Below are 26768 nucleotides of genomic sequence, written 5' to 3' on the forward strand. Positions count from 1 at the left end.
CACCTCCAGTCAGCCATTTTATGTCTTCGAGCACCCAACAGCTTCTTGACACCATTTTATGGGCATACTTACAAAAGTATGCTCAGAACATGGACAGAGACAATACAGGGTTCTCTGCACCTGACCATGACTCTTAGGAGAGACTTTATAGAGAAAGTCTGAATCGTGTAGTCAATTTGTTGTCGACTTTGCTGCTCTACTGTCCAAACTCCTGATCCTTCGTCCATCCCCCAGGACAGTTAAACACAAATTTCACCTGATAGTAGCACGAGTCCAATTTCCATTCTGTTTTCAAATGAAATATCTTGATGCATGTAAGTCACTCAAAATCCGTACTGCTAGTGGTGTTTTAGGGAACTGTGAAGAACAGACTTTGAAGAGCACATCAATATTTTCAGTTAAAATTAGTTCTGCCTGGTCAGAAATAATAATAATAATTAAAAAAAAAATAAAAATCAGGATTTCATCCATAATGATGCAGCGCAGACCAAGGCCAGGCCTCACTGCTTGTGAAGTTCTAGAGTTTCTAGCATTGAGGTTTCATACAGTCAGCATCATGTATGACCATTTTTTTGCACACAGCTCAACAATACAGACGGACAGGCACACAGAGCAGAAACAGGCATATTACCAAAGTTTCAGAGGTGCAAAGTATCCTTGCCATCAGCATATATGATACATGAAGGTTTCATTAAGGCCAGAAGAAAGCAGAATGACAGTTCAGACTCACCTGCTGCCAGGACAAAAGAATACTTCTGCTAGCTTAGTATGTCCCAGCCCACATATTTTCATAAGTTACCTAGCCTCTTACATACACCAGCTAATGAAGGATACACAACACTTGATAATCCTCTAAGTGAAATGTTAAAATTTTGTTTAGACTTTGAAACATTAGCACATTTGGAAAATTTATGCTGCCATGTTCACATTTCAGCCTAGGTGCATATATTTGGCTATGCATGGTGCTGGCTGTCATGAATCATATTGTGCAACACTACATCTATTTTTAGGAGTAACAGCCCAGTCATTCTACTACAGAATTCAAGACTGGATCTATCTACCTAATCTGCTCTCTGATACTATTCCCTTTTTTTTTTTTAAGAATCTTAAAACACAAGAAGGAATTTGCACTCATGCCACAATTATCTTCTGAAGTGAACATCAGATGTCTTCAATCTTCTTTGCAGGGAATAACACAAAGAGCTGAAAGATCTAGAGCCAGCAGTTAACAAGAAACCTACTGGGTAGACATAGCTGCATTTCTTGAATGCAGAATCTTAGAATAATCTAGTCTGACATGATTTAGTCTTCTACAAACACCAATGTGTTTACAAGTTAATGAAAAAAGCAAAGAGCAAAGGCATTTCATTTATATAAAGTTTTATTATCCTTCAACCTCAGCTGGTACCCCATTACTTCAGCCTTAGCAAAGATCTGCTCCCCTAGGTATGCAGGTTTTCAACTGACTGACTGGAAACATCTACACTAGGATAGATTTTAGAACCAGCCTTTCATTAATACATCCAGGCACAAAAAAGCAGTTGAAATCATGACCACCTGAAAGGATGCAAAGTGACAAAAGAAGATCCAGGAGGATTTTCATGATTTTCTATATTTGAATAGAGAATCTGTCCTCTGCATTTATCACTGAATAGTTAAAAAGCAATTAACTGCAACATTCAAGAAACAGATGCATTCTACATTTCGAGCTGTGGTCAGAAACATGTGCAGCTATTTTTCCACTTATGAAGCTTGGGGTTTTATCTTCTCAGCAGCTTCAAGGACAGATGGAAGGTTGACTTTGTCTCCAAATTCTTTCTCACGATGCTCCAGTAAAACACCCTAGTCAAAGACACAAGAGAGAAATTCTTACACTAGTATCCCTACAGCAGATCAAATGGCCAGCAACTGAACAATTCCTAAGAAGAAACTTTTAGTCTCACAGGAGACATAAAAGCCCAGGGAGATGACCTGCAGTACCTGTCTTCCAGCACCAATCACATATACTCCTCCCAGGGTGAATCCTTCTCCTTCCAGGTTACCACTATATCCACTTTTCCAAGCACGGAAGAAATTTTGCCAGACTCCATAGCGGAAGAAACCCGATATCATCATTTTTCGTCTGCGTGGTCCATAGAAGCCTTTCTGCAGGGAAACAGAACGTATCTCAGCAAACAAAGTGAAAAGAACTTTTCCTCCCAAATGACATTCAGGAAACCAGCCAGCCCTGTATCCAAGAAAGGTCACAACACACAACAGCTAACCAGGCATAGCTAAAAAGAAACTGCACCTGAACTAACCTTTTTAACACACTACCTCACCACTTGCCTCCACACAGACAACTAGTGGCACTGCCACTATTCATGTGGATTTTAAGCTGATCCACAAGTATTTAAGCCCTATGTATATCTACATCCCTATTGCTGACAGCAAGGGTGCTTTGTGATAAACATCTTTTTTCTTATTTTTGAATTATGACAATAAAAATCCTAGTAGGGATACAAGTCCTGAAACTTTTATCACCTTCTGTTTTGTCTGGGGTTTTGGTTTTGTGAATTTGGTTGATTAGTTTTTTTCAAATCAGCCTGATTCTTTCACACAGGCAGAACGTGGCGGGAAGGTTAACATATCTGCTATTGATTTGAGTATTACGTATTCTTTTTCCTTCAGAAGACAAATAATTTCTAAATGCGTCTTCTCAGTTAAGGAGTAAGCAGGGCCGTAGTTTTGAAGGACATGAAACTAGGAATAAAGCATGTGCCACTGTACTGGGACAAGCCATATCACTGCAATTTGGCCTGTATATCAGGAATTAATTATGTTTATCATGTTCAGACCTTGATTCATACACCACAAATGTCACACTGCCAGTGGAAGAAAGGAATAAATAATATGCCATCTTGTTTACCTGTTAAAAGGGAGGGGAGGAATAATACTGCAAAAGCATGTAGTCAGTGCATAGCTACAGGTGAGTTTGTAAGCTGAACAGGATATATATATAGAAAAGCAAAGCTAATTAACTTCTTAAACTACAATGCTACTCAACCTTTTCTCATTCAGACCACATTCCATCTCTATTACTTATATAAGCTCTTCAAAGAGGACATTCACAAGTTTGTTTTTAAAAAAAAAGGAGAACATTAACTTCACTATACCTTTTCATCCAGAAAGATTTCTCCTTTGAAATAAGGTTGAAAATCCTCCACTTCAGTCCCTATCTTCTCTTTCACAACAGCATAGAGAGGGACACCCAATTTCGACAGTTGAGGTTTCAGAGAGGAGAGCTCAGAAGCCTCCTAAGAAAGGAAAAAAAACCCAAACATTTCAGACAATAAATGGAAATTGAAAGCTTCACCTTGAATTTCAAGGACATCAGAAATATACATAAATTCTAGCTTGAGGCACAAAACAGAAACAGACCTATAAATCAGACTTTTAAGCTAGCTTTACTCACAGGCAGGTCTTCATTAGATTTAGTAAAATTTTCTTCAGTAAGCATAGAGGAAGGAGATTTTTTTGAGCATTTACTGGATAAAATACTAAAATCCTGGAGAAAATGTATTTTTAACTAAAAGCTGTATACCTTGCCTGTGCTAGGACTTCAACTATCTTTTCAAGTGTTTACAGAACATTAAAAAGATACTGCCTACACATCATTTAACTTTCCCAGGCCAGAATTTCCAATCCTTTTTTCCAAATAGAAAGCCATCATTATCAGACTCTTTTGCAAGCTATTTTGAGAGCTCTATGCAGAAGCAGGCTATGCAAGTGCAGAGTAAGTAATGGAGTGAAGATACACTCTCCTTTCTAGATCCCCCCAGTGAAAATAATCAGAGAATTTCTTCATACACCTTCAGTATCCCAGAAGCAATAATGCTTCTTCTGGTGTGCGGGAGTGCAAGGTGTCAACACTCATCTGCGGGACTTTTTGTTCTGCTGAAGGAATCCCAGATCCCCCAGTTTGTATAAAGACCTCTGAGATTTCCAAAAGCAGAGACTGCACATTATAAATTTTTTTCATTTCATCTAGTAGAAGGTGTCCCTGTCTATGGCAGGAGGGTGGAACTAGCTGATCTTTGAGGTGTCTTTCAATCCAAACCATTCTATGATCTCCAGTGGAGAAAGGTCATTTTTACTGGACAAAACTCCCAGAAAGCACTCCACACTTTTAAAAAATTTACACAGTTTACATGAACACACTCAGCCACCTAATCAAAATGTCTTAACTCAAAGGCTTGCAGGACATCTAGAATTTACCAAGTAGCAGACAGACAAGAGAAAAGACATTGGAGAAAGACATCAGTAGCTGAAAGGGTAAAGGCAGCTTTGCAGTTAGTTCATTACTCTGTCTTTTCAGAGGAAATAGATAAGCATTCATCAGCATCATAAGCAAACAGAGTAGAGAGTGGTGAGAATTAAAGGATCATCGCTTACACTTGTTAGATCTTTTCCCTCGTTTCTCTTCTTAGAGATCTGGTAATAATTTTCTGATTTCCCTCAACAAAATGCCTTATGATCTTCCTAAGAGGGGCGTTAGTAACAACAGAACAATTTTGTCTGGGATTTTTTATATAATTAAAAAATCTTGTAATCAAAAAAAAAAAAAAAATTTATATTGGGATGTAACATTTCTGAGAACTGACATTCCAGGCTAGTGCAGGGGTGCCCTGAAACGACTGTCTCTGGAGAGACAGCAATACTAGCAAAACTTGGTTAGCCTTTTGGAGAAGAGAAAGCAAAGAAGTCTGGTTTTGTGGGCAAATTATATCACGTAACAGCTGTACAGCCTTACCACAGGGCTGAGACCATTTCATCTGGTCTGTGAAACTGTTCTCTTGCTTTTGCAAAAAGTGAACAAGCACAACCTAGCAGAATAGTTCCTTTCTCCACCAAGGCAGGGGCAACCCAAATGAACAATTCCCATTTCAGCTGGTCCCTCTAATAGTTTAACTATGGCTCTTCTGCTACTTTAGACTGCTTGAGCTGATAGCTACAATATTTAGCAAGCCCACAGCACTTTCACAATGACTGGAGCACTGGATCACTGCATGGCTGGATCCAGACTATGAGATGCAGAAGTGCAGTTCTGTTAAATACAGTCTTATGTTAAATGACAAAAAAAGAATCAGATGATTTAGGATGCAGACAATAAAGATAAAAGACTGTATTTCTTAAGTCTACAGGCCTCAATTCTCAATGATCTAAAGGGATTTGTGACATCCTCTGCAGTGGACAAAGGATGCATGTCCTCACCACTGAGATTAGGTTGGTGATCCATGAGGTAGAATGGCCACTTTTCGATGCTACCCCTGCATCCAGGGAAGTATATATTTGTTCTTGGTGCTGTCAACAAGGACAAAGTTCAATATCCTTTCCAAGGTGTAAGATAGTGGGAACCAAGTGTACCTTGGTTCTTGCAAAAAAAAAAACAAACCCCAAGCCAGCCTACTGTCTGCAGGTTAACACATATGGCAAGCCACTATATTGAACCATTCCATCAGTTCAGAGTCAGTGACCAGTGGAGAAAGCAGCAGCTTTCACACTATGGAGAAACATTAATGGACCAAAACAACTGGCAGACTGAACTGGTGAACTTTTTCTTGGGAGAAAGGTGAGAGTCAACTCACAAAAATGCTTTTAACACACCACAATCAAAAAATAACTTCAGTTGAGGCAATTTAAAAGCTTTTTTAAACACTTTCACAGTTAAAATTCAATTATTTGCCCTAATTAGCTGATCAGTAGTATGACTGCCTCTCTTAAAAATTTGAAGTTTTGAACCAAAAATAAGAACTTGAAAAATTAAATGTCTCACCTCCATTTTTTCCTGAAACAAGCAAACAAACAAAAATAACAACCCACAGTTCCCTGAATCAGCACTTTATTTCTGCTTACGAAGCTAGTATTAAAAAAAACCCCAAAACCTTAATGAGTTCCTGTCTGACTGTATGTGAAAAGCACAGTCAGGCACATACTGCATTCTCCCCCTGCCTAAGCTACACCTGTTCGGAGAGCAATGGACTTTAATATTTAACCTTCCACGAATTGTACACATACTTAAGCAGTTCTCACTGATAGGAGCAGATCCCTTAATTAAGAGGTTGCAATATTAATTACTCCATGTTATAGTGAGTAACAACATAATAGCTATTTCTTCCCCATAGCTATGAGAAAATAATGGCCAAGGTGCAAGTTACAGCTCTTCCCAGGCACATGGTACATTCAAATCATATTTTAAGTGTTTCCTCCCACCTCCACCCAAGGAGCCTAATGCCAACTTAAGGATCAGATTTTGTTTCCAAACCGTCCTTGTTACAAACAGTAACTCCTTGTCTTCAGACTCTTCACCTTCCTGCCTCACATTCAGCATCCAGAACAGTGAGGGACTCCCGCTTTATGCACATCTTTTTGCTGATGAACTTTATATGATAGCTTTTTGCCAGTCTAATCCTGGGCTGCTTTTGACCAGAGACTCATAGAGGCTCATGGAGGTTTATTTTGGACATAGGGAATACAACTAGCTCATAAGACTCATTACCAGCTGGATTTTGTGTAATCTCCCTTTATAATTATCATGGGCTAGGTCCCTGACAGATGTAAAAATGATGTAGCCATTGCCTTCAGAAGGGAAAATGCTCAGGATCTATACAAATCAGCTACATAAATCTATACAAATCAGACTATACAAATAAACTGCAAAGAAAACTAAGTATGCTGTTAGCTGGTGACACGTTTGGGCTAGGAAAAAAGCCCTTTCATATAGTTCAGATGTATCTGTCCTATTCACCCCCTCCCTTTATTTAAAGGTATCTATGCAAGTAGAGCTCAACTCTTCCTAATTAATTCCTAAGCCCAGCAATTACCTCTCTGCACAAAAAACATCCAGGTCTTCGCACAGCCATGATCACTGCACCATTTTTCTTCCATAGTTCACCTGCTTTGAATGTCCTTTGTTCTGTGTATACAGGAGAAACAGTATCAACAATAATATCAGCCATTCTTACTTAAAATGACTAATGCTTTAAGGACCAACAAAAAGCACTGCAGGTAATTCCACATTCAAACAGTTCTATCAGAAAAAAAAATAAAACCTGTATGCATAGCAGGGTATTATTGTTTTACTGATTTTTAGAAGCATGTCACATTTCATCCAGAAGTAATAGAGTTTTGGTTGCTTTTCCTTCACCAGAATTATCAGCTATCAAAGACACGAACTATGTGTCATAACAAGAAAACACTAAGAAAAACTTTTCCATCAAAGGTTCTCTTCCTTACAAAGGTTCTTATAAAAACCAAATTATAAAAGAATGTGGGCTGAAACATCCAGAATTTTACCTGATCCCAAAGATTTTAGCTCTATCCCCTCTAAAAACTCCAATGTAGCTTTTTCTGGTTTGGACAAAAATAAATCAGTGTTAGCAATGACGATCCCTGTCACAGCTGCACCAAGAGCTCCAAGACCAATAGACCACATGCCCATAGTGAAGATTCCCAAGTCAGGCAGGAAGGACATTTCTGGAAAAAGAAAGAAGAAAACAGCTCTAACGTTGGGCATCAATGATGCCAGACAAGGAGGAACTAGATTAAAACAACAACTAACAGTTCACACTGATATTTTTGGTTTGACTGGAGATGATCTGTACATTATTGTACTGAACTGAATTTTAGAAGAGCAAGATTACATTACAGTTCTGTGCCTGACCCACATCAAAACTATTAACAAGATATTATTCCCTTTTCGTGCTACCAGACTTACAGAAACATTAATGATTAAAGTGCTCAAATGCAATGAGGAGAAAAATGATTGAAGTGTATGTGTGTCATAAACCATAGAATCATAGTTTGGGTTGGAAGGAACCTTCAAAGGTCATCTAGGCCAACACCCCTTGCAATGAGACCACAGACCATCTAACAAAATGTTAGCCAATAACTTAAATTATTACAGTAAGACAGTGGTATCTTTCAAAAAAAGAACTATTTGTAGATTAAATGTTCATACACACCCAATCCATATTAAACAGTGACCTTTACAACTACGCCACAGAAGACTTTAAAAAAAAACCCAAACAAAATCTCTATCTGGTTCACCGTAACTGGTAACCTTTTCTGTTCCCAACAATTTCAGCCTAGAACCAAAGCAGGCATCAAGCCAATATAAGAGCTCATCAGTCTTGCCTGCAGGCAGAAATATGTAGTCTTGCAACCATTTTATTAGACACTGTGCTCCAACATTACAAACATGCCCTGGACAGCATCTTCTATATACTGACCAATTCCTACTCTTGCTCAGGAACTAACAACTTTGGTTAGAAGTTGTAACACTGCGACGGAAACCATTAAATACGCATGCTCAAGTCTTACAGTACAAACACTGCTGCTTGTTACCAGTGACTAATTTGGTGGCAATTTTATTTAACCACCATCCATTCACAAATGACCCCCAGCCCAATCCTGACCCTTGCATGTTTCACAAGCCTGGTAGGGGCTGACAGCCTCCTTCCAGTGAGGCTGTATCAGTTATGAGGATTCAGGAAAGCACACTTAGCCCTGCCTCATGGACAGAATTCAAGATCCAGCTCTGAGCCGTGACTGGTACAAGAGTCATTGGAGTTTTGGCAGTATAAGGAGTCACTTCACACTTAATTGCAACAGTTATGTGTTACAAAGGGCTGTAGATTTGCAGTCACACAACTTCAGTATTACATAATACAGAGAATCACATTTTTTCCAGAGTCATCTGCAAAACCCTATTCCCTGATAGGCTTTTGGTAAATATTGCCCTCTGTATATACTTTTGTATAGAAAAGGGGTTTTCCCCCTCATAAATATAGGAAAATACATTGGAACTGTGACTGGCAATAAAACCAGAGACACACATAATCTTTACCCCCACAGCTAGATGTTGCCAGAATTCAGAAAATAAGAACTAGGAGTAGCTCCTTGCTTTTGTGTCCAGAATTTTCTGGGAGAAAATCCCTTTTTATCATGAAAACTGGCTCCAGAATACTACTGATAAACAAATACAACCAACTGCCTTCCTGCAGAAATAGCTAGAAAACATTTCGAAAAAAGATCACTTTGTTCCTTTACCAGCATACTTGGTCCCAAGGAAGACAGTATCTAGAAACATGAGTAATTCATAGTCCCGAGCAGGAAACAAGGCCAGTTTACACAAACATAAAGCAGATAAAAGAACAAATTTTACCCCACTCCACTGCTTATTATTAATCAAGGAAAAGCTTCCTTGACCATATCTGCTTTCTCTACGTACTTTCTTCAAACATAAAGTCCTACTGTAATAACAATTTTTTTGGTATCTGTCCCTGACTGATATCAGAGACCATTCTGACCCCAGACTTTGGAAAGTTACAAAAATGTAACTCAAAATAGACTGCTGTAATGCAGCAATATCTTTTAAGACTTAGAAGACTCTGTGGCATACCCAAAAGGCTATATAGCCCTGTTCCCTCCCAGAGTCTGATTATCCAACTATTCTTTGGACCTGAATCTTACCAGGTCAAGAGCTGGTTTTCTCTTAATTCTTTGTTACAAGAGGAAAAGGTGGTGGTGGTGGTGTAAAACCAAGTATTAATCTCTTGTGCATGTCATGTGTACAGAAATGTTGCCAAATGTGTAGCAATTGATTAACAAGTATTTCTCACATACTTTTTTATGTTTTGTTAGTGTTATTAGCACTCCTAAAAGCCAACTTCCTCTCAGTTGTAGCTGATAGAGAGATCATTAAGCTTAGTTAACACACCTCTTTAGTTTAGCTAAATGTTTTGGCCTCTACTCAGTGACAAAAAAACCCCAACCATACTCAAATAAGTGAATATTTTGCTATTTAAATACATAGGAGGAATATCTGAAGCAGCTCTACATGATACTGAAATTCTTTTCCTGCTAAGCAAACACCATGGCAAGCCATTTTGAACAATACATATGGGAAGCCGCAGCCAGGACTAGTAAAACATTTGTTAACAAGACAGGCTGAGCAGTGATGAGCCCTAACACATCTACATCACTGAACGCCAAGTGAAGAGACTAAACGGAAAACTGCACATTTGCAGCTAGCAGCCTCATTTCTGCTTAGCTACTGTTTATCAAGGAAATGTGAAGCTTAAATTAACTTTACAACCCTCCACCCCACCTTAAAAAAACAAACGTTACTGCCTTGTGATCAAACTCTATGAGTTTTTAAACATCAAAAGACAATCCACAACAAGAAGATACAACAGAGCATCCTGTAAGCCTTTATCATTTAGGTGCATACACTCACCAGAACCTATGCAGTTTGCACCAGCATCAGCCACCACCAGCTCCCCCTGTGACTGCGAGCGCCGGCAGGAGAAAAGACAAACTGATATCACGTGTGGCAAGTGGGCAGGACTAGGCAGGAGTCCAGCCCTGGAGCCTTTGCCTTGTAAGCAGGACCTAGGCCTCCACTCTTTGAGCTAAATGTGCCACAGTCACCCTGCGGCAGTCCACAGCAAGATTGTTTTAAAGGTATCTTAATCATTCATCTTTTTCCTTAAAACTGAACACATGGTTACCCTCTTTATGGGTGGTTGGGTACAGGGAACAGGAGTTACAGAAAACTTCTCTGAAGCTGGGAACGCATCACTGAACATTAAGATCTGCATGTTAAAACAGCACTTTTCTGTGTAACTGTGCATTGTTGCAAGTTTTTGCATTTTTGCATTTTTCCCTTTGGTTCAGCCTGTTCTACTTGTACCCTCCACCTTGTACACTGCATGCCAAAGCAATACAACCAACCTTGGAAACAGTTAAAAAGCTATCACAATGCACAATACAAGAAAAAAGTTTCAATATAGAGGCTGTATGGTGAATTAACGTAGCGTTTCTACGCTCAGATACTTGCTTTAGTGGCAACATCCCTTCACTAAAGAGCATCATTCTCTCTGAACTATCAGACCTGCAAGCTCTCAACTCTGCTAAAACCTCCAGAAGGGAGTGAGCTTTCAGAGAACAGAGGCCAAAGGGAAAAACATATTTTTGTGTGTTTTTGTGTGACCACAAGAGATCCGAGATCTCCAAGATAACAGTGAGTTACTTTCTGGTCTATCAGGACTCAGCTAACCAGAATTCAAACAAGCTTAGTCTTAATCCTGTTATAAGTGCCAGTTGATGGTCTTCACTGTGTGTCAAGACGACCAGTTAAAACATGGTTTTCTACATGTCTCATTTCCTTCCCACCCACAACCAGAGAAAAAATTGTCATTAAGAGGAGAGCTATCCTTAAACATTTATTTTAGCAGTGTAAACATGACCCATTGCAGCTGTGTCAAAAATAAAAAAATAAAAAAAAATAAAAAAAAAAAAAAAAAAAAAAAAAGGAAAGTCTGGGTTTTCAAGTTGTCAGTAAAACTCGGAGTAGCACAGAGATGTACTTACATACTTTTCCTTAAAAGACAGCTGAGCAGACATGGAAACAGTGGGGACTCTCATAAGCTGGACTGCACTAGCACGTATACCCTAATCTAAAATAACTTTGACCATTGCTTATTCTTCCCTTCTCTCTCGCTCCCATCCTCCCCAAGTTACTGCATACCAAGCCTAAAAATCTTTGAGAGCTTTGTCACAACTTGCATATGCCAAACAAGTTGAGCTGATTATTTTTTATGAGACATTTACCCAAAAAATGAGTCATGTGATTGCAAATATCTTTTTAATCTCACTCCTATAAAGAACATTTACAATAACCTGGTAACATGCTCAAGATTTCATGAGCTTTTAAATACCAGTAAGGATTATAAAACACAGCATCTTGACCAATCTCTAAAATTAGCCCTGCTTTAATTGGGGATTTGACTGAAGAAACTTCAGAGGTCCCTTCTGACCTAATTTGTGTTCTTCACGTGCCAAGATTGATGCATACAGAAGCCTCCTAAAATTTCTGATGGCATGGATATAAGTCATTTTCACAACATGAGGGATTTTTTATTTTTGCCATTGTAAAGATCCTGTAACAAACCATTCCTTGTGTCAAGAATAACAGTTATCTTTTTAGGTTTCTTCCCACTCTGCACATTGTTTCATTGCTGAATTCAGTATAACACTTGTGCTTGGCTTTAGCTGAAGACAAAGTTGCTGTGTCAAGCAGGCAAATCATACTCCTTCCTTTGAAAGCAAGTTAGTTGTTAGCCCAAATAATCTCCCCTGTTCTGAGGCTGTTTCAAAGATGCCCAACATCTCAACAACCCTTTTCTTTTGAGCAAGGTAGAACAAAGAGCTCTGGCACAAGACCATGGAAAACTTCCAACTCTCTAGATGTATTCAGAGGGAACAGGCGGCTAAATACCATGTAGGGAAAATTCAGATCTATGCTCAACCAGTAAAATGGAGAGACCACAGAGACAGGAAGAAGTAGCAAAAACTAGTTAGGTGAAGCTAATACATATTCTGTGTTCAGTTACCTGCTTTAGTAAGAAGCTTTTTCCAGAAAGAAGCTAATAGAGGCTAAACTTGCTGCTAGGGATCCAGAGCAGAAAAGCTGCATGCTGTGCAGCCTGCAGAGACAGAGGAATAAGAGGAATGCCAACAGACACACTAAAAATACAAATCCGTGTTCACCAATAACACAGTGACCCACTAGGCCACAAGTTGTCCCTCTTGTTCCAATCCAACCACAACTCCTTCAGATTCAAGTTTAAATTAAGAATTATTTTCCATCTTTTCAGATTCTTAGTACTTGCATGAAGGTGTAACACATGCATCTGGGTAGATACACCCAGCTGAGAACAATTTCCTCACAACCTAGTTCACCCTGTTGTCTGCTGAGCCAGGTCTGATAACAATATTGTCCCTGTGGCTGTAGAAGAGAAGGCTGGGAGGACTCCAAACCGATACTTCAAGCAGCCTGAAGTTCCAGTGGACTTCTTAAGTCTGAGCAGTGTGGTCACACACAAGATTGCACCAAATGCACTAGGAATGACACGAGACGAAGTCTCTTCGTCTTTGATCTTGTGCCTACTTACACACGGAGGTTAAGTTACATGAGGATGCAAGGATCAATCAATATATTAAACCACAAGGACAGGCATAAGGTGAATTTCAGACCCCAAAACGCCGAGGGTAGCGGCAGACGCAGAGCAGCAGCCCACATGACCGCGCCTGCCGTTCAGTGGCGGGTGGGAAGCCCCTCACCCCATCCGGCGCAGCCCGCGGCCGTCCCAGCCCTTCATTTCTCAAGAGTAACGAATCGCCGCCGCCTCTTCTTCGCCGCATTAGGGCGCCAGCCGCAGCGGTGCGCACGGCGCACAGACCAGCGGGGATGGCGAGAACAGCTGCTCGCCGGGCAGGGACAGCAGGGAGGCGGCGGAGGCTCAGCGACGCTGCGGCGACAACCCGGCCCAGCGGCCTGTGCAGCAGTGGCTCCCGCGCTCCTTCCCGCCGGGCACCCCCGTGAGCGCGCGCTTCCACCCGCCCCCCCCCTCCCCAAGCCCCGCACTCACAGTGTGACACCCCGCCGCTACCGGCACCGTGCCCGCCGCAGGGCACGTGCGGCACGCAGGCACCGCTGCCGGTGCCCTCCGCGCAGAGGTGGGTGACCTTCGGCCGGCGTTCGCGGGCTCGGCGCTGCTCGGGTTGTGAAAGAGCTGCCGCGCTGTGGGTCGTTATCCCGTTCTTACTGACGGGAATGAATAAATCCCTTCTGTTTCCTCCCGGGAGCCACTTTCCCCCTCACTGGGATTTTGGTTTAGCTTCTGGCTAAGCAAAGAAAGAAAGGAAATATATTACAAGATACAGTGCTTAAATGTACGGGGAAATGAGTGAAAAAGCACCCCCACCCACCCCCACAGAAAAAGGAAAACCAACCACTAAAGACTTAAGTAAGAGAATGTAGTGAGCTTATCATTCAAGTAGTCTGATTAGTGGGGCACTTAAAAATGCTTACATATGCATTACATTCAAGAATATACTTGCTCAGATAAGCCAGCCAAGAACAAACATGTCACAACATCGTTTTCTGAACACACTCTTCAGTTGCTTGTGGTCACTGGGCACCACTCCAGCCAGAAGCAGAGAGTACTCATCTTCACTACCTTAGGACTATTTCTTGAGGTCTCCTGTTAACCTGGCACTTAAAATACCAAACAAAAATGGTAGTGGCAATGACAGCACGCTCTGCGGTAACACAACAGCAGCTCAGGAGAATGTATGCAACCTCTGACGGTACTGGACAGTCTACATTCCAAACAACAGAGCCACTGGCTTTCACCATGTCCCAAAATTACCTAGATCAAATCGCCCTGTCTTATCTCTCTTCACTGGGAGTCACCAGCCACTCTGGTTAGGCCTGCTCAGTTTACCCCTTATTTAGAGTTTCTGTTTATCACAGAGCTTGTGCTTTTTTTTTTTTTTTGACGAATCTTACCACAGAAAAAGTTCTCTGCTAATCAGAAGCAACAAGAGCATCACAGTTCTGATATAGCACAGATCAAACTGGAAACAACACGCCAGGTGTGCTGTGATGCACCAGAATTCATCACCTGGCAGTCACCTTGGAGCACAAGACCACCCCGCTTCCCAAAGGCTGGCTGCTCCCTGACCATGCTGTCCTGCTCCTGCAGGAGCACACAGTGGCCTTGCTCAGCTGGAAAGCCACACAAACAGCAGTTCTGCAGGACAGAGCTGTATCATGACGCTTACCGTTTGCCTAAATGCCAGGGCCTCAGGCAGTTGCAGGGAAAAGATTTTGGGTCTTTTTGCCCAAAATTGCGGTAGCTGTGCTTTTACCTAACATGCTTTTAGAAATCAAATGGATTATAAAAAGCACTTAAGTCCCAGCACTTAAACACCCAGACTTCCCAGCAATTAAAAAAGAACCTCAGGAAACTTCATGGCAGAAATAGCATTACCAGACTACTTGAAAAAGCTGGAAAATCTAGGAGGACTGTAGGGTTTGGGGCTGCTTCTTCTCCTTGGAAATACACGGAAGCCAACATTTTCTCTACTTTTTAACCAGTGGGAGAAGGTTCTCTGTCAATACACCAACCATAATACGCTGAAGTGGCTTTCTCACTGGCTTTGAAATGCAATTAGTGTTAGAATGTATGCATCTTTGCCACTGTGATACAGTCTTCAGAAAAAACATGATGACAAAAAAAGATTGACAAATTTTGTCAGCCATCATCAGGTAATTAAACCTCTAATTTATGCAGACTGTCAACATTCCTTTCTTCTGAATTTTATAATGGTTGTTGCTTCAGCTGTGAACATTTGGCTATGGTAGAACTGCAGCTCCATTACTTTTGTTGCCATGGTAAGCACACAAAACAAAAACCCCAAACTTTTTTCTTAATAATACTTATGCCTCCAACAATCTGGCAGCTGGCCTTTGCAATCCAAAGGTCATCAGTATTCCTGACGGGGGAAAAAATCACCTATCACAAGATGAAAAGATCTTTATTCTTTGCTCTGGCTAGGAGTTCATGACAAGAACAATAAACAGTTAATCACAGAAGTGACTCTGATTTCATTTGTCCCTGTTGTCTGAGCCTGCACATCTGGATTCATCCAAGAATATCTTTCCTACTTCACATGGCAGTGAAATCACTTGAATGCACGTACACTTCTAGTAGATGCAGAATTCAAAATAAAACAAGTGTCATAAAAATACTGAAATCTAACCTCTTCCTATGTTGCCAGAAAGGCTTGCTTTCCATGAAAAGTGAGAGTGTTGCACAAGTAGAGTTGCAGCAGCAATTACTTTGTCCTTATTAGATGACTTTTGCCTTCACTGCTTTAGAAAGGTAGTGAGATTATGGCAGGAAAGCTGAATAGGAATTTGACTTCCTTGGGTATATCATATTATGTGATCTATATAATAGTTTAGTTTTCCATATACCTATTCAGATGGTATTCACATATTTTTTCCTGTTAAAAAAAAAAAAAAAAAAAAAAAGAATATTAAGTTCCTAACACATGAAAAAAAACATGTCACAGAGCAACAGGCACCAATATTTAATCTTCTCAGATTTTGCATATTGTTCTTAAAAAGCACACTGACCCCTTATCTTCCTGCTTTCATAATTCAGTTTTGTAACAGTTAAACTGAAGAGTATCAGTCTGAAACTGCTTGTCTACCAGTTAATTAAGCTTCTCTAGCATGCCCGTGCATAGGTCACCCAGCACGCACTGTATCTCTATGCTAAAACATGATCTAGCATTACAAAACTTTCAATTCATGTACAGAATGACAAAGCTGTGTGCTATTTCAGAAGTTAATTATTTCTGTTTCTTGTTGGATCATGCTTCTATAGATCAGCTTTAGACCAAGGGTGTTGTTAGACAAATGGCTCATATTAAACAAACTACCTTTTCTATTAGGAAACGGGAGAACTCAAAAGCAATGAGGAAACAAACAGTGGTCAGCTAAAGCAGGATATAGGCCCTATGTCTGCAGAAGGATTTCTAGCCTAATTTTTCAGCATTGAACCAGTGAGATCAGATTCAGATATACAAAAATAAAGCTTGAAATTTTAGCCCATGTGCTTCAAAGGGTGCATCCACACAGATGCAGACTGTCATAAGTTTCAACAAGGCCAGACAAAGGTCATTGCTTGTTTGGAGGCTGTATAACAATAGGTACTCATGTGGTGGTGTTTTCAACCCCATCCCGATCCTCAGGAAATAAAAGCACCAGTCTGCCTACAGCCAGCCAGAGGACCTGGACAGAGGACCCTGGATTTATTTTCAGTAAGATCAGGGTGTGGTAGTCGTGGAAGAAGCCAAAGAACCTCTACAGGTCTTTTGAAATTAGTTTCATCTGAATGACCGGTTCACAGTGGAACCCCAAGAACAGACTGGTGCAACATCCTCCATCTAGACAAGAACAGGAAGTAAGAATTAGTAACTCTTTTTAAAGGGGATACAGATTCTTATACAAAACTCTTTTGGCAATAGCCTAATAAACACTGAATCACAGAAAAGCCTAACATTTACAACAATATAATAGATAACCAAAGCCTCTGGAAATAGCAGATGAGGTCATTAGTTCCTCTGTCTGTCCTTCAGTCTTTAATATCTTTATAGCTTAAGTGTAATTAAAGCAAACTTAAATCTCAGGGGCTTATAGCTTTTCTTTGTCCCATTTACTGCAGTGAAAACTATACTGTTACTCTAGTCCAATTTTTTAGTTTTTCTCATACCAGGTAGGACACTGAGGCATAGTAAAGAGAATTATTTTAATGCCTATTCAAGCCACTGGAATAGTGATCAAGCTTCAGGCTCTATAAGCAAAAACACGCTCCTCAACATCCCTAAATACCCATATTGATAGCACCAAAAAAGCGGTAACTGCATATTTGCACAATCAGGGTGTCAGAGGAAAAGTCATTCTGTAGCAGTTCTAGTTGACTGCCTGCAACTACTACATGGCTTCCATTAAAATCCACACACCCATGTTTTTAGGCTATTTCTCTTTCAAGTTGCTGGGGCAAAACTGACACGATCAATTTCCTTCTATAGACTCCAATTGTAGTTATGCATCTTGCAGTCTATACAAGTCATTTAGTAAGGACAAGGCTGCTTGTGTTACAACTAAATTTGCCTTGCAGAGGACCTGGGGGTGTTGGTTGATGAGAAAATGAACATGAGCTGGCTTCAGTGTGCACTCTCAGCCCAGAAAGCCAACCGTATCCTGGGCTGGATCAAGAGGAGCGTGACCAGCAGGTCAAAGGGGGTGATCCTGCCTCTCTACTCTGCTCTCGTGAGACCTCACTTGAGAGTATTGTGTGCAGTTCTGGTGTCCTCAACATAAAAAGGACATGGAACTGTTGGAACAAGTCCAGAGGAGGGCCACAAGGATGATCAGGGGACTGGAGCATCTCCCGTATGGAGACAGGCTGAGAAAGCTGGGACTGTTCAGCCTGGAGAAGAGAAGGCTGCGTGGAGACCTCATAGCAGCCTTCCAGTATCTGAAGGGGACCTACAAGGATGCTGGGGAGGGACTATTCTTCAGGGACTGTACTGATAGGACAAGGGTTAAAACTTAACAGGTTCAAACTTAAACAGGGGAAGTTTAGATTGGATATAAGGAAGAAATTCTTTACTGAGAGGGTGGTGAGGCACTGGAATGGGTTGCCCAGGGAGGCTGCGAGTGCTCCATCCTTGGCGGTGTTCAAGGCCAGGTTGGATGAGGCCTTGGGTAGCATGGTTTAGTGTGGGGTGTCCCTGCCCATGGCAGGGGGGTTGGAACTAGATGACCTTAAGGTCCTTTCCAACCCTAACTATTCTATGATTCTATGATAAATAGTGTCCTGCATTGTCTGTAACAGCTAGTTTCTATACTCAGATAACATATCTCACCAAGTTGGTTGTATGTAGCTAGAAAAACTGGTGTAAATACTTTTTTATGTAAGCATGCAAAACTTGAAGCTGACCAATTTGTAAGGTTTAAAATAACCTGTCGATTTACTGGTTGATTTAGCTGTTACTTGGAATTATTTGTTGAAGCACCAAGGAAGAAAACTGGGCCCTCTGTAAGAAATTTTACCTTCTCCAGAAGCAGATGAGCTGCCCTTAGTATTTAAAATCTGAGAGAAAAAAAATCCATGAGCTCTCCTGTGAAAAGAACATCCAGGTCAGAAAAACAAAATGATCCTGCGATTCAGAGTGTTGATGCCAATTTAGGTCATTTTTACAGAACTTGGCTAGCAGCAAACCTGAGTTCCAGCATCTGATGGTAAGGTGGCAATGAGTAGTTGGGCACAGTAAACTGCTCATCTAGCAGAGCTACGGCCACACTGTAACCATAGCCTTAGAGTTAAGCTCTTTATCCTCTCATTACATTCAACTATTTATCTGTGCAAGTTTTTTCTGCTTGAGCAAATACAAATTACACTTATGCGTTTAGTTGTTTATTATCACACAATTACAACACTGCCTATCTGTAATTTGTTATCATTTATTCTTGGTCTTTATGCAATGTATCAACCTAAGAAGGGTCACAGACTACGTATTTCTTATTTTTAGTGTATGGTTTCCATTTAATTAGCTTTCTTTTTAAGAGGTTGTGCTCACCACTGCAGATACACTGTCCATGTTGACATCTACAATCTTCACTTAACTTTTACCACATTAACTTGAAAGAAAGAGCAACATAGCAAAGGACCTAATGCACAATCGCCAAGTATCCGCAATGAACAACTCTAAGTTGTTCTTTAATGACAGCTGACAAGGGCATACATCATGCAGATAAATTTAACAGAAAAATTCTACTGAAGGTACATTTGAAGTCCATGACATCACTTCTGCACGTTCTATTTCCTGAAATATATGTGTTTATGTGCCTTTAATGGGAATGTGAAGGACTTCCTGTGACGCTTGCAGCAGAATACCCAATTAACTTGTGATTAGCCTGTCTTCCTAGAACCAGGTTATAGCCTGTGCCACTATTTGGCGATACAGGTTTAGTCACCAAGCCAGAACTACAAGTTCACAAAGACATCATATGGATTTTGCCTAGGTATTTTGTTCATTAGACAAAGCTTGTCAAAGCTAGTAATTGGTTTAAGGAACGTAGACAGTTTTCCTTTTACCCAAAAAAAGCCCACCAAACACAAAACAAAAAAAACCCCAAACTAACACAAAACAAATAAAAAACCAAGCAACCCCCATATTACCTTCTTTTAGAAATGTGTATTTGCTTTCAAGCATTTTCTCCACACATTTTGCTCACATCCACTTGTCATTTTTGCCACTGTATAAATTGTTAAAAAGTGTAGCACATATTTACCATGATTGCATAGGGGGTAAAACTTTGTGGATACACCATTTTGTTAAATTAACAACAAGCATAATTTCAATGCATTTTGTTTCCTGCTCTTGATTTAACTAAATTTGTATTTGGGTGATAAGCTGTTGACAGTGGGACAGATTAATGGGTAGTGTGAAATAGGGCACTTGTGATGTTGAAAACTTTCAAGGTCACAACTTGCTATGCTGTGCTACCAAAACAGCATTTTTAAATCCAGGATTGTTCATGTATCTTGCAGGTTAGGCTTAAAATTCAGACTTTTGGAAGGTAAAGGAGGTTGCTTAGAGAAGTAAAAGGGGGAGTGGTAAGGCTAATTGCATTTCAAGCCACAACTCTTCAAGAAATGAACCATGTCATTCCCCATTCCTGTGGTTTTACTATTATGATCCAAGAACATTCACAGAACACCAAGTTAGCACCCTGAAATGATTTGGCAAGTGCTTTCCGGCTTATGCCAACTACTGTTCTAATAACGGACAACTTGCAGGGGCTCTGGTTAGCTAAATTTGAAAAAACGATGACTGACGAAGAGCAGAGTTAGTGAAATCCTTATTAAATTACAGCTTTTCATGTGTAGTTAAGACACAGATTATAAGCCTAAAAGATTTATGGGATATGAATGAAAGTCACTTCAGCTGGGAGAAGACAAGTGAAAAAAAGATGACTAAAGATCTACCAAGCCAGATGAGCAATACCCTAAATACTAAATAGGGAGGCCAGTAAAACACAGAAAGAATTCTGAATTTCAGCCATTAAAGTCACATGGAAACCATTAGAGTTGTGTTTTTGTCAGGGGAAGCCCTAGGTAAGTGCATTAAAGATGACTCATAGGAGTGGCTCTCAACTGAAGTAATTTCTAAATGAGAGATGCCAAAGAAAACTAGCATCAAATACCACAGGCTGAACTACAAAAAATGCAGAATAAATAGGAGCAATACTGTTTCCTCTTGGAATTAATATGGTATTCAGGTTTATTCTAATTAGCCTTTTTCCTCTAATTTACTGTTAACTATTGCTATTAAACTATTCATCATATTAAGAACTACAAAACATCATATATCTGAAAAACCAGTTAAACAGCTCCAATGCAATTCATTGGGTACACAGTCAAACTTTTCTCCCACATGAAGCAGGCATCAGTAGCTCCCCTTCAATTACTCCATGGTTCTTTCTCAAAAGAACAGTAGCAAACTACTCGTGTACTAAAACGGACTGAGAATTTATCTCCCTTAGGACAGCATTTCCTCTACATGCATGTGAGGAAGCTTTTTTTTAATGCTGATTTTGTTTAACATTAAGCAAAGCTGTATGGGCTCTTGATGCTGTATCTAAAAGAAAATGCGTGTGAAGTATCTAGAATTGAGAAATACATGGCTATTGCTGCAGTGGCCTTTACCTAATCGCTAGTTAAAAAGCTCTTATGAAAAAAAAAAAATAATAAAATGCAAGTGACTTCAAATAGCAGCTGTTTAGTATATTTCTTACTTTCAGTGAGACATCAAATTTCCTGAATTTTCATACTGATGTCCTATGAAGTTATAAAGTTAAGTCCTAATCACTATTTCCTCAATACTACTAACCAGTTTATTTTTAGGCAAAGCAGTAAGGTCACTGTGACCATATGTTAAGACTTATCTAATTGTTTCCCTTATCGACCTTATGCTTATTTTATGCTATGCCCTGTAATTATTTTCTGTTATTCTCTATATTTCTAGTCCCAAATTTTGTCACATATTAAATAATCACTTCCTGCACTGCATAAACAGAGCACCTGATCGGAATGAATGACCTGCAAGATACTTTCTACTACCTCAGGCAAGAATGTATTGAAGTGTTAATACTAATAATGATTAAAAAAGCAAATATAGGCATGTTACAACTGACCATTTTTCTTACAAATCCGAGTAGTTACACCTGTAAGCTCACAGCTACTGGAAGCTTTAAAGACTGTCTCCCCATCTGTCAAGAAATTCATAAACATAAGCAGGACTTCATAATCACAGAAGTGAGTAAAACCAAAGTTCCTAAACAAGGCACAAACAAGCTGAGTGGATAATGAAGGGAACTGAAGAAGAACAAAGTCCAGTATTTCATTAAAAAAAAAAAAAAGGCTTTTAATATAAATCTGAATACAAAAATAACCAATACACCCTACAGTCATCTTAAGCAAATCCTCAAGGCTTTCTTTCATTAATTCCCTGACAATTTGGCAAATGCCTGCTTTCTCTGTTCTGCAGTCATATACTCACAGGCTTCCAAAATATTTACTATAATTAAAGTCTGTTGAACTGTTCTTGCTTTTACCCATATTCTTCCATTCATTCCCAGCACCATCTCAAATGGGTACAATTGTGACAACTCCTGAATTATTTCAGATTTGGGAGCCAAGAGCCTGTAAAAAAGGATTAAAAAAGTCATTATACAGACCACACTATCAGTAACTAAACTGCAGTACTGGTGTTATGTCAGCTATTAAGGCAACACACCAAAAGGTAAGACAAACAAGTTGCATATATGCATCCAGAATAGCAATACCACATCAGATTTTTGATTCTGCTCTCATCTAAAATATATACACCTAAAAATACAGCTGTGACTTTTCCTAATTAGAGTCAGAAGTAATATCTGATAATTTAAAGTGAATCCATACTTTTGTAACAATTCTACAATTTAATAAGTCTAAAATTTACTGTTTGACAAAGTGACATTTTTAAGTGCTGCTATTTATAAATTTAACACCAGAATCAAAGATGTATCTTCAAATGACAGCTTCCCTTCTCCTTCAGGAGACAATACTAACAGCAGTAAATATAGAACATTTTAGTTTTATAAGGTGAGAGAATACTGAAAAAAAGCATCAAGAATTATTGTAACACACCTAAGATCAAATCAAGATCCAACAGGCTTTCTCAAACATTACCACTTGTACCATACTGTTATTTCTTTACTTGCATGCAGACAGAATTTGGAAGACACACAGAACGGCTGAAAAAAATATTTGTGTAAGTTCACGCTGACTTCTGATGGGTCATGTAACCAGACAAATTATTACTTTAAAAAACCAGGTATGAAATAGCTGCTCTTCACCTCAGATTGATTTTCCAAAGAACAAAAAAAACCCAAAACACCCAAAAGCAACAACCATATAATCTGGCATTCTTTGACAGTCACAAAAGTCTTGTATTTATGTCAGCATACATAACTCCAAAGTTCATGATACATTAAAAAGCTTCTGAAACAGTTCCTGGATTAACATGTCAGTTTTAAATGAAAATCCCACTTTTTTTTTTTTTTTTTTAAATCTGTATCAGTATTTCAAAGCAATTTATTTTTCTTGGGAAGTCAGAATATAGTATGTATCGATGTGGAAAGAGCTCTTTAATCACGTATCAGCCAAATGTACATCCCCCACAATCCCCATTAACCAGAAAAAGGACAGCAGGCATTCATTCACAGTTTTTAAAGTCCAAGGTAGTAGATACATACCTGAAACCCTAGGTCACTGATTTTGTTTTCCATGCTATCTTGGCAATCAAATCCCTTTATTTAAGCAGGTCACAGCACACCATATTGAAGAGCATATAAATCTCTTAAGTGGGAAAATAAATCCTCCTCCTAGGCCAATATCCATACCCTATTCAGTAAAACTGCTATAAATGCACTAAAACAATTACACACTGATTACTGAACTGCCTACACTGCTCAGAGGAAACAGTTGCACGAATCCTACCTACCACAGTATATGTTAGTGACTACTTACTTTCCTTAGTACTTACTTTCTTATTAGACCTAAGGAAACTTTAAAGAGGAAGCCATCTTGTCCAATTATTCCCATTCCACTTGATCTTCCACTGCTGTCTATACAGACCATCTCTGGTTCCATGTCTTTATTTGCTACAACGAACTGACCATAAATAAGATCTCCCACCTAAACAAAGCAGTATTAAAAAGCAAAAGTAGAGAAAATTATACTGCGCATTTGTAAGCAATACTCAGTTGCTAGAGATCCTCTCATAAGGCCACAAAATAGCTTTAAAATACTGGTTACACAAAAATAAACTGGTATAGTACAAATTTTCATTTTTTCTACTTCAACTAAAGGCAGCATCCTCTAGGAAGAATTATCTTTTATAGTTACCGATACTAGAAAGATAAAAAGTACAGAACTTTATTTCACAGAGTATTCCCCTTTTTAAAGGCCAAACATTATACAACCTGCTCTTGTAGTCATCAGGATGACGATGACAACAACAAAACCAAACAAACAAAAAACCCCAAACACACAAACAAAACACCAACAAACCACACACAAAACCAAAAAAAAAAAAATCCCCAAAAAAACCACAACAAACCACAGTAATCTACTTTGGTTTTCTTTACAGTCAAATTTTACATTCTAGTGATGGTATCCTAGTTGAATGCAGAAGCTATGGCATGCATGTGCCATAGAACTCTTTAGAACCACTCTGTGAGAACCATTTTCTACCAGTATTGGATGGTATAAAAGCTTGTTTATACCCCTAACTCTGGAGTGCCCCCTCAGATGCATATTACTCATGAACTATATCTGCTGCTGGCAATATTATGGTAAAGTTAAAATGTAAGGAGTGAAAAAGCCTGCCATCTGCCAAATATCAAACCACACTAAATTAAATGATCTCTAAAAAATCTCAGGAAACCCACAGCCCAATCGTGCACACTGCAAAAATCACTGCAAATAAATCCGCACTCCTCCTTTTCCATGCGGCTTATAAAGAGTTTTACAAAGCAAAACCACGAAACCATAAGAGAAGCACCAGTCGCTAGTGTTACCGCCAACCAACAAGAGCATTAACCTGCACGTTCGGCCTATTCCTCTTCGTGGCGCCTTCAAATGCCAAGTAGGACAGTGAGGCCTGCTCGCTTCCACCGACGTCCAGCTTAAACACGTCCCCCGCTTTGGCCGTCACTATTCCTATTGCGTGGTCGCCTTTGATCGGAACATACTGCAAACACGGTGTGCGGGACAAAAAAACGCAGGCAAACGGGTCAGGAAAACGCGGACAAGATAGTGCCTCCTCTCTGGCCGCCCCCCTCGCACACAGCGGGTCGCCCCTCCCCCCTACCCGCTTCTGCTGCGAGTCCACCCAGTAGGCGCCGCCGGCCGCCTGCCGGTGCCGCAGCAGGCCGCATTTGGTCACCAGCAGCCCGGCGTCGCACCGCCGCAGGCCCGGCCCGCAGAGTAGCTTGGTCGGCGGGGCCGGGCTAGCGCCCAGCCGCAGCCGCTCCCCGTCCTCGTCAGGGTGCGTAGGGAGAAACAACACGTCCCCAGGCAGCACCACCTGCCCCACACACTCCTCAACCGCCACACCACCTCCCCCCACCATCGCGGCACAAGCCCAGAACACTCGCGCCGCGCAGGCGCGGAACAACCGCCGCTGCTGCCGCGCAGGCGCGGAACAACCGCCGCTGCTGCCGCGCAGGCGTCAGTGTCGCCGGTGTGGGGCCGGCCGGATTGAGGGGACTTGCTCCTCGGGGGCGGAGCGGAGGTGTTTTTCCTGCGGCAGCGGAGCGTCTTTACTGGCCACTGTTGGAAGGGCTGCTGCAGTTCGGCGTGGGGCTTCGCCTGAGCCTCGGGGGTAAAGGCTGCGGTGCCTTTGCTGCCCTGTGAAAGGCGTTCGCAGAGCGCCAGCGACATCCTCCGGCCAGAGCAAGGGTGCCCGCTTTTGGCGCGCGCTTTAGCTCTACCCCGTGTTATGCAGGAAACACCGAAGCTAGCTTCTTACATTTCAAAAGCTGGCTTCATCAGCCGAGTGCTTTATTACTTCCATGCGGTCTTTCTTTCTGGAAATAATTAATTTTTCAGCCTTTCATTAGTGCTAGGGAAAGATCAAGGTAACGTTAGCGCAGTTAAGCTTCAGAACTAAAACAGACACGGAATTAATCCTTTGCAGAGTTTTTAAATACCTGGTTAAAAGTCGCCAGTAAAACAAACAGCTGGCCAACCTTGAGGTGAATGGCAGCCAAGATGCTTCTCAGGGAGAAGAAACAATCAGTTTATTTTAACGCTGGGCATCTAGCCTGGGACTTGATTTTAAGGGTCTTTTCCAACCTAGTTGATGCTATGATTATAAACTTCCAGCACGGGAGATCCCGGCTTTGTTTAAAAACGTGCCCTGTGCTTAGCTACAAAATCCTTATTCAGTGTTAGCTCGGGTTCCTCACGCTAAAATTGCGATAGTGTTTTCTTCCCTTTCATATACGTGAGCATAAATGCATTTCTATATGCACGCATAGAATGATTCTGTCTCTAAGCCTGTCATGAAGGCTCTGTAGCTGCCAGCTGATCGCGCCCAGGGCTGGCTGAAGATGTCTTTCATTTTAGTGGAAGCCCCTTCTCTTACGAAAGGAAACCGTTCATGACGAGACGGCATTAAACGCGTTTCCAAATTTTTTTTTCCCTAGGAAGACCCCACCGCACCCCTAAGGGACGGTAGCGGCCGCCCCGTGCCGGCTGTCCCGCTGCACCGCCCACCGGCCACTCGTGTACCGATTCCGAAAAGGACGCGGCTAACCCGGGAGCGCCCCCGCTACCGGCACCTCCCCACTGCGCCCTCCCGCCAATCGGCTACGCGGACGTCGCGATGCGCCCAAGAGCGGTGTTGCTTAGCAACCCGGCGCGTTGGAAGGCGTCATGTGCCGTGATGCCCGTGCCAGCGTTGGAGCAGCCTACAGGCCGGGTAAGACCGGGTCGTGCTGCGCGGAAAGGCTGCCATCCCGAGGCTGCGTACGGCGGGTAATATCGAGGAGCCGCGGGAGTGGGGCTACTCTGAGGGAAGACGAGCTGGAGAAGCCAGGGTCGGCTGCGGCGCAGGCTAGATAATTACTTTAGCGATATCGCACAGCCTCACGGCACCAGAAGCAGGGAGGTGGCAGCACCGGGCCCTAGTAAGAGTCCATGGAGCATCGGGTGAGGTAAAGTAACATGCCAGGTCCGCTCTGGAAA

General features: G+C 41.0%; 2 protein-coding genes across 23 annotated transcripts; both read right to left on the bottom strand.

The window, feature by feature from the left end:
* Nucleotides 1-1586: 1586 nt before the first annotated feature.
* On the bottom strand, nt 1587-24868 carry PRXL2A (peroxiredoxin like 2A). Of its 3 annotated transcripts, none has more exons than XM_080620510.1 (6): nt 24619-24868; nt 7336-7515; nt 6864-6955; nt 3156-3296; nt 1981-2145; nt 1587-1842 (listed from the first exon to the last, which is right to left on the bottom strand). In XM_080620510.1, exons 2-6 carry the CDS (start codon nt 7511-7513, stop codon nt 1744-1746), a joined length of 675 nt encoding a protein of 224 aa, XP_080476636.1. In that variant the 5' UTR covers nt 7514-7515; nt 24619-24868; the 3' UTR covers nt 1587-1743. The 3 variants fall into 3 exon arrangements, with proteins under 3 accessions (XP_080476636.1, XP_080476635.1, XP_080476637.1); XM_080620509.1 differs by lacking the exon at nt 24619-24868 and adding an exon at nt 13476-13615; XM_080620511.1 differs by lacking the exon at nt 24619-24868 and adding an exon at nt 10280-13354.
* EXOSC3 (exosome component 3) lies at nt 13598-25174 on the bottom strand. Of its 20 annotated transcripts, XR_013957137.1 has the most exons (9): nt 24889-25174; nt 24619-24768; nt 23560-23711; nt 22033-22175; nt 21668-21742; nt 19650-19726; nt 18521-18588; nt 15872-15900; nt 13598-13731 (listed from the first exon to the last, which is right to left on the bottom strand). XR_013957137.1 is itself a non-coding variant. In XM_080620506.1 (7 exons), exons 1-6 carry the CDS (start codon nt 25147-25149, stop codon nt 18554-18556), a joined length of 816 nt encoding a protein of 271 aa, XP_080476632.1. In that variant the 5' UTR covers nt 25150-25174; the 3' UTR covers nt 15764-15900; nt 18521-18553. The 20 variants fall into 20 exon arrangements, 9 of the variants coding, with proteins under 9 accessions (XP_080476625.1, XP_080476632.1, XP_080476629.1 ...); XR_013957136.1 differs by lacking the exon at nt 19650-19726; XR_013957140.1 differs by lacking the exon at nt 13598-13731 and having other exon boundaries at nt 15857-15900.
* Nucleotides 25175-26768: the final 1594 nt, after the last annotated feature.

This window comes from Psittacula echo (genome assembly GCF_963264785.1).
Source record: "Psittacula echo genome assembly, chromosome: 6".
Taxonomy (NCBI): Eukaryota; Metazoa; Chordata; class Aves; order Psittaciformes; family Psittacidae; genus Psittacula; species Psittacula echo.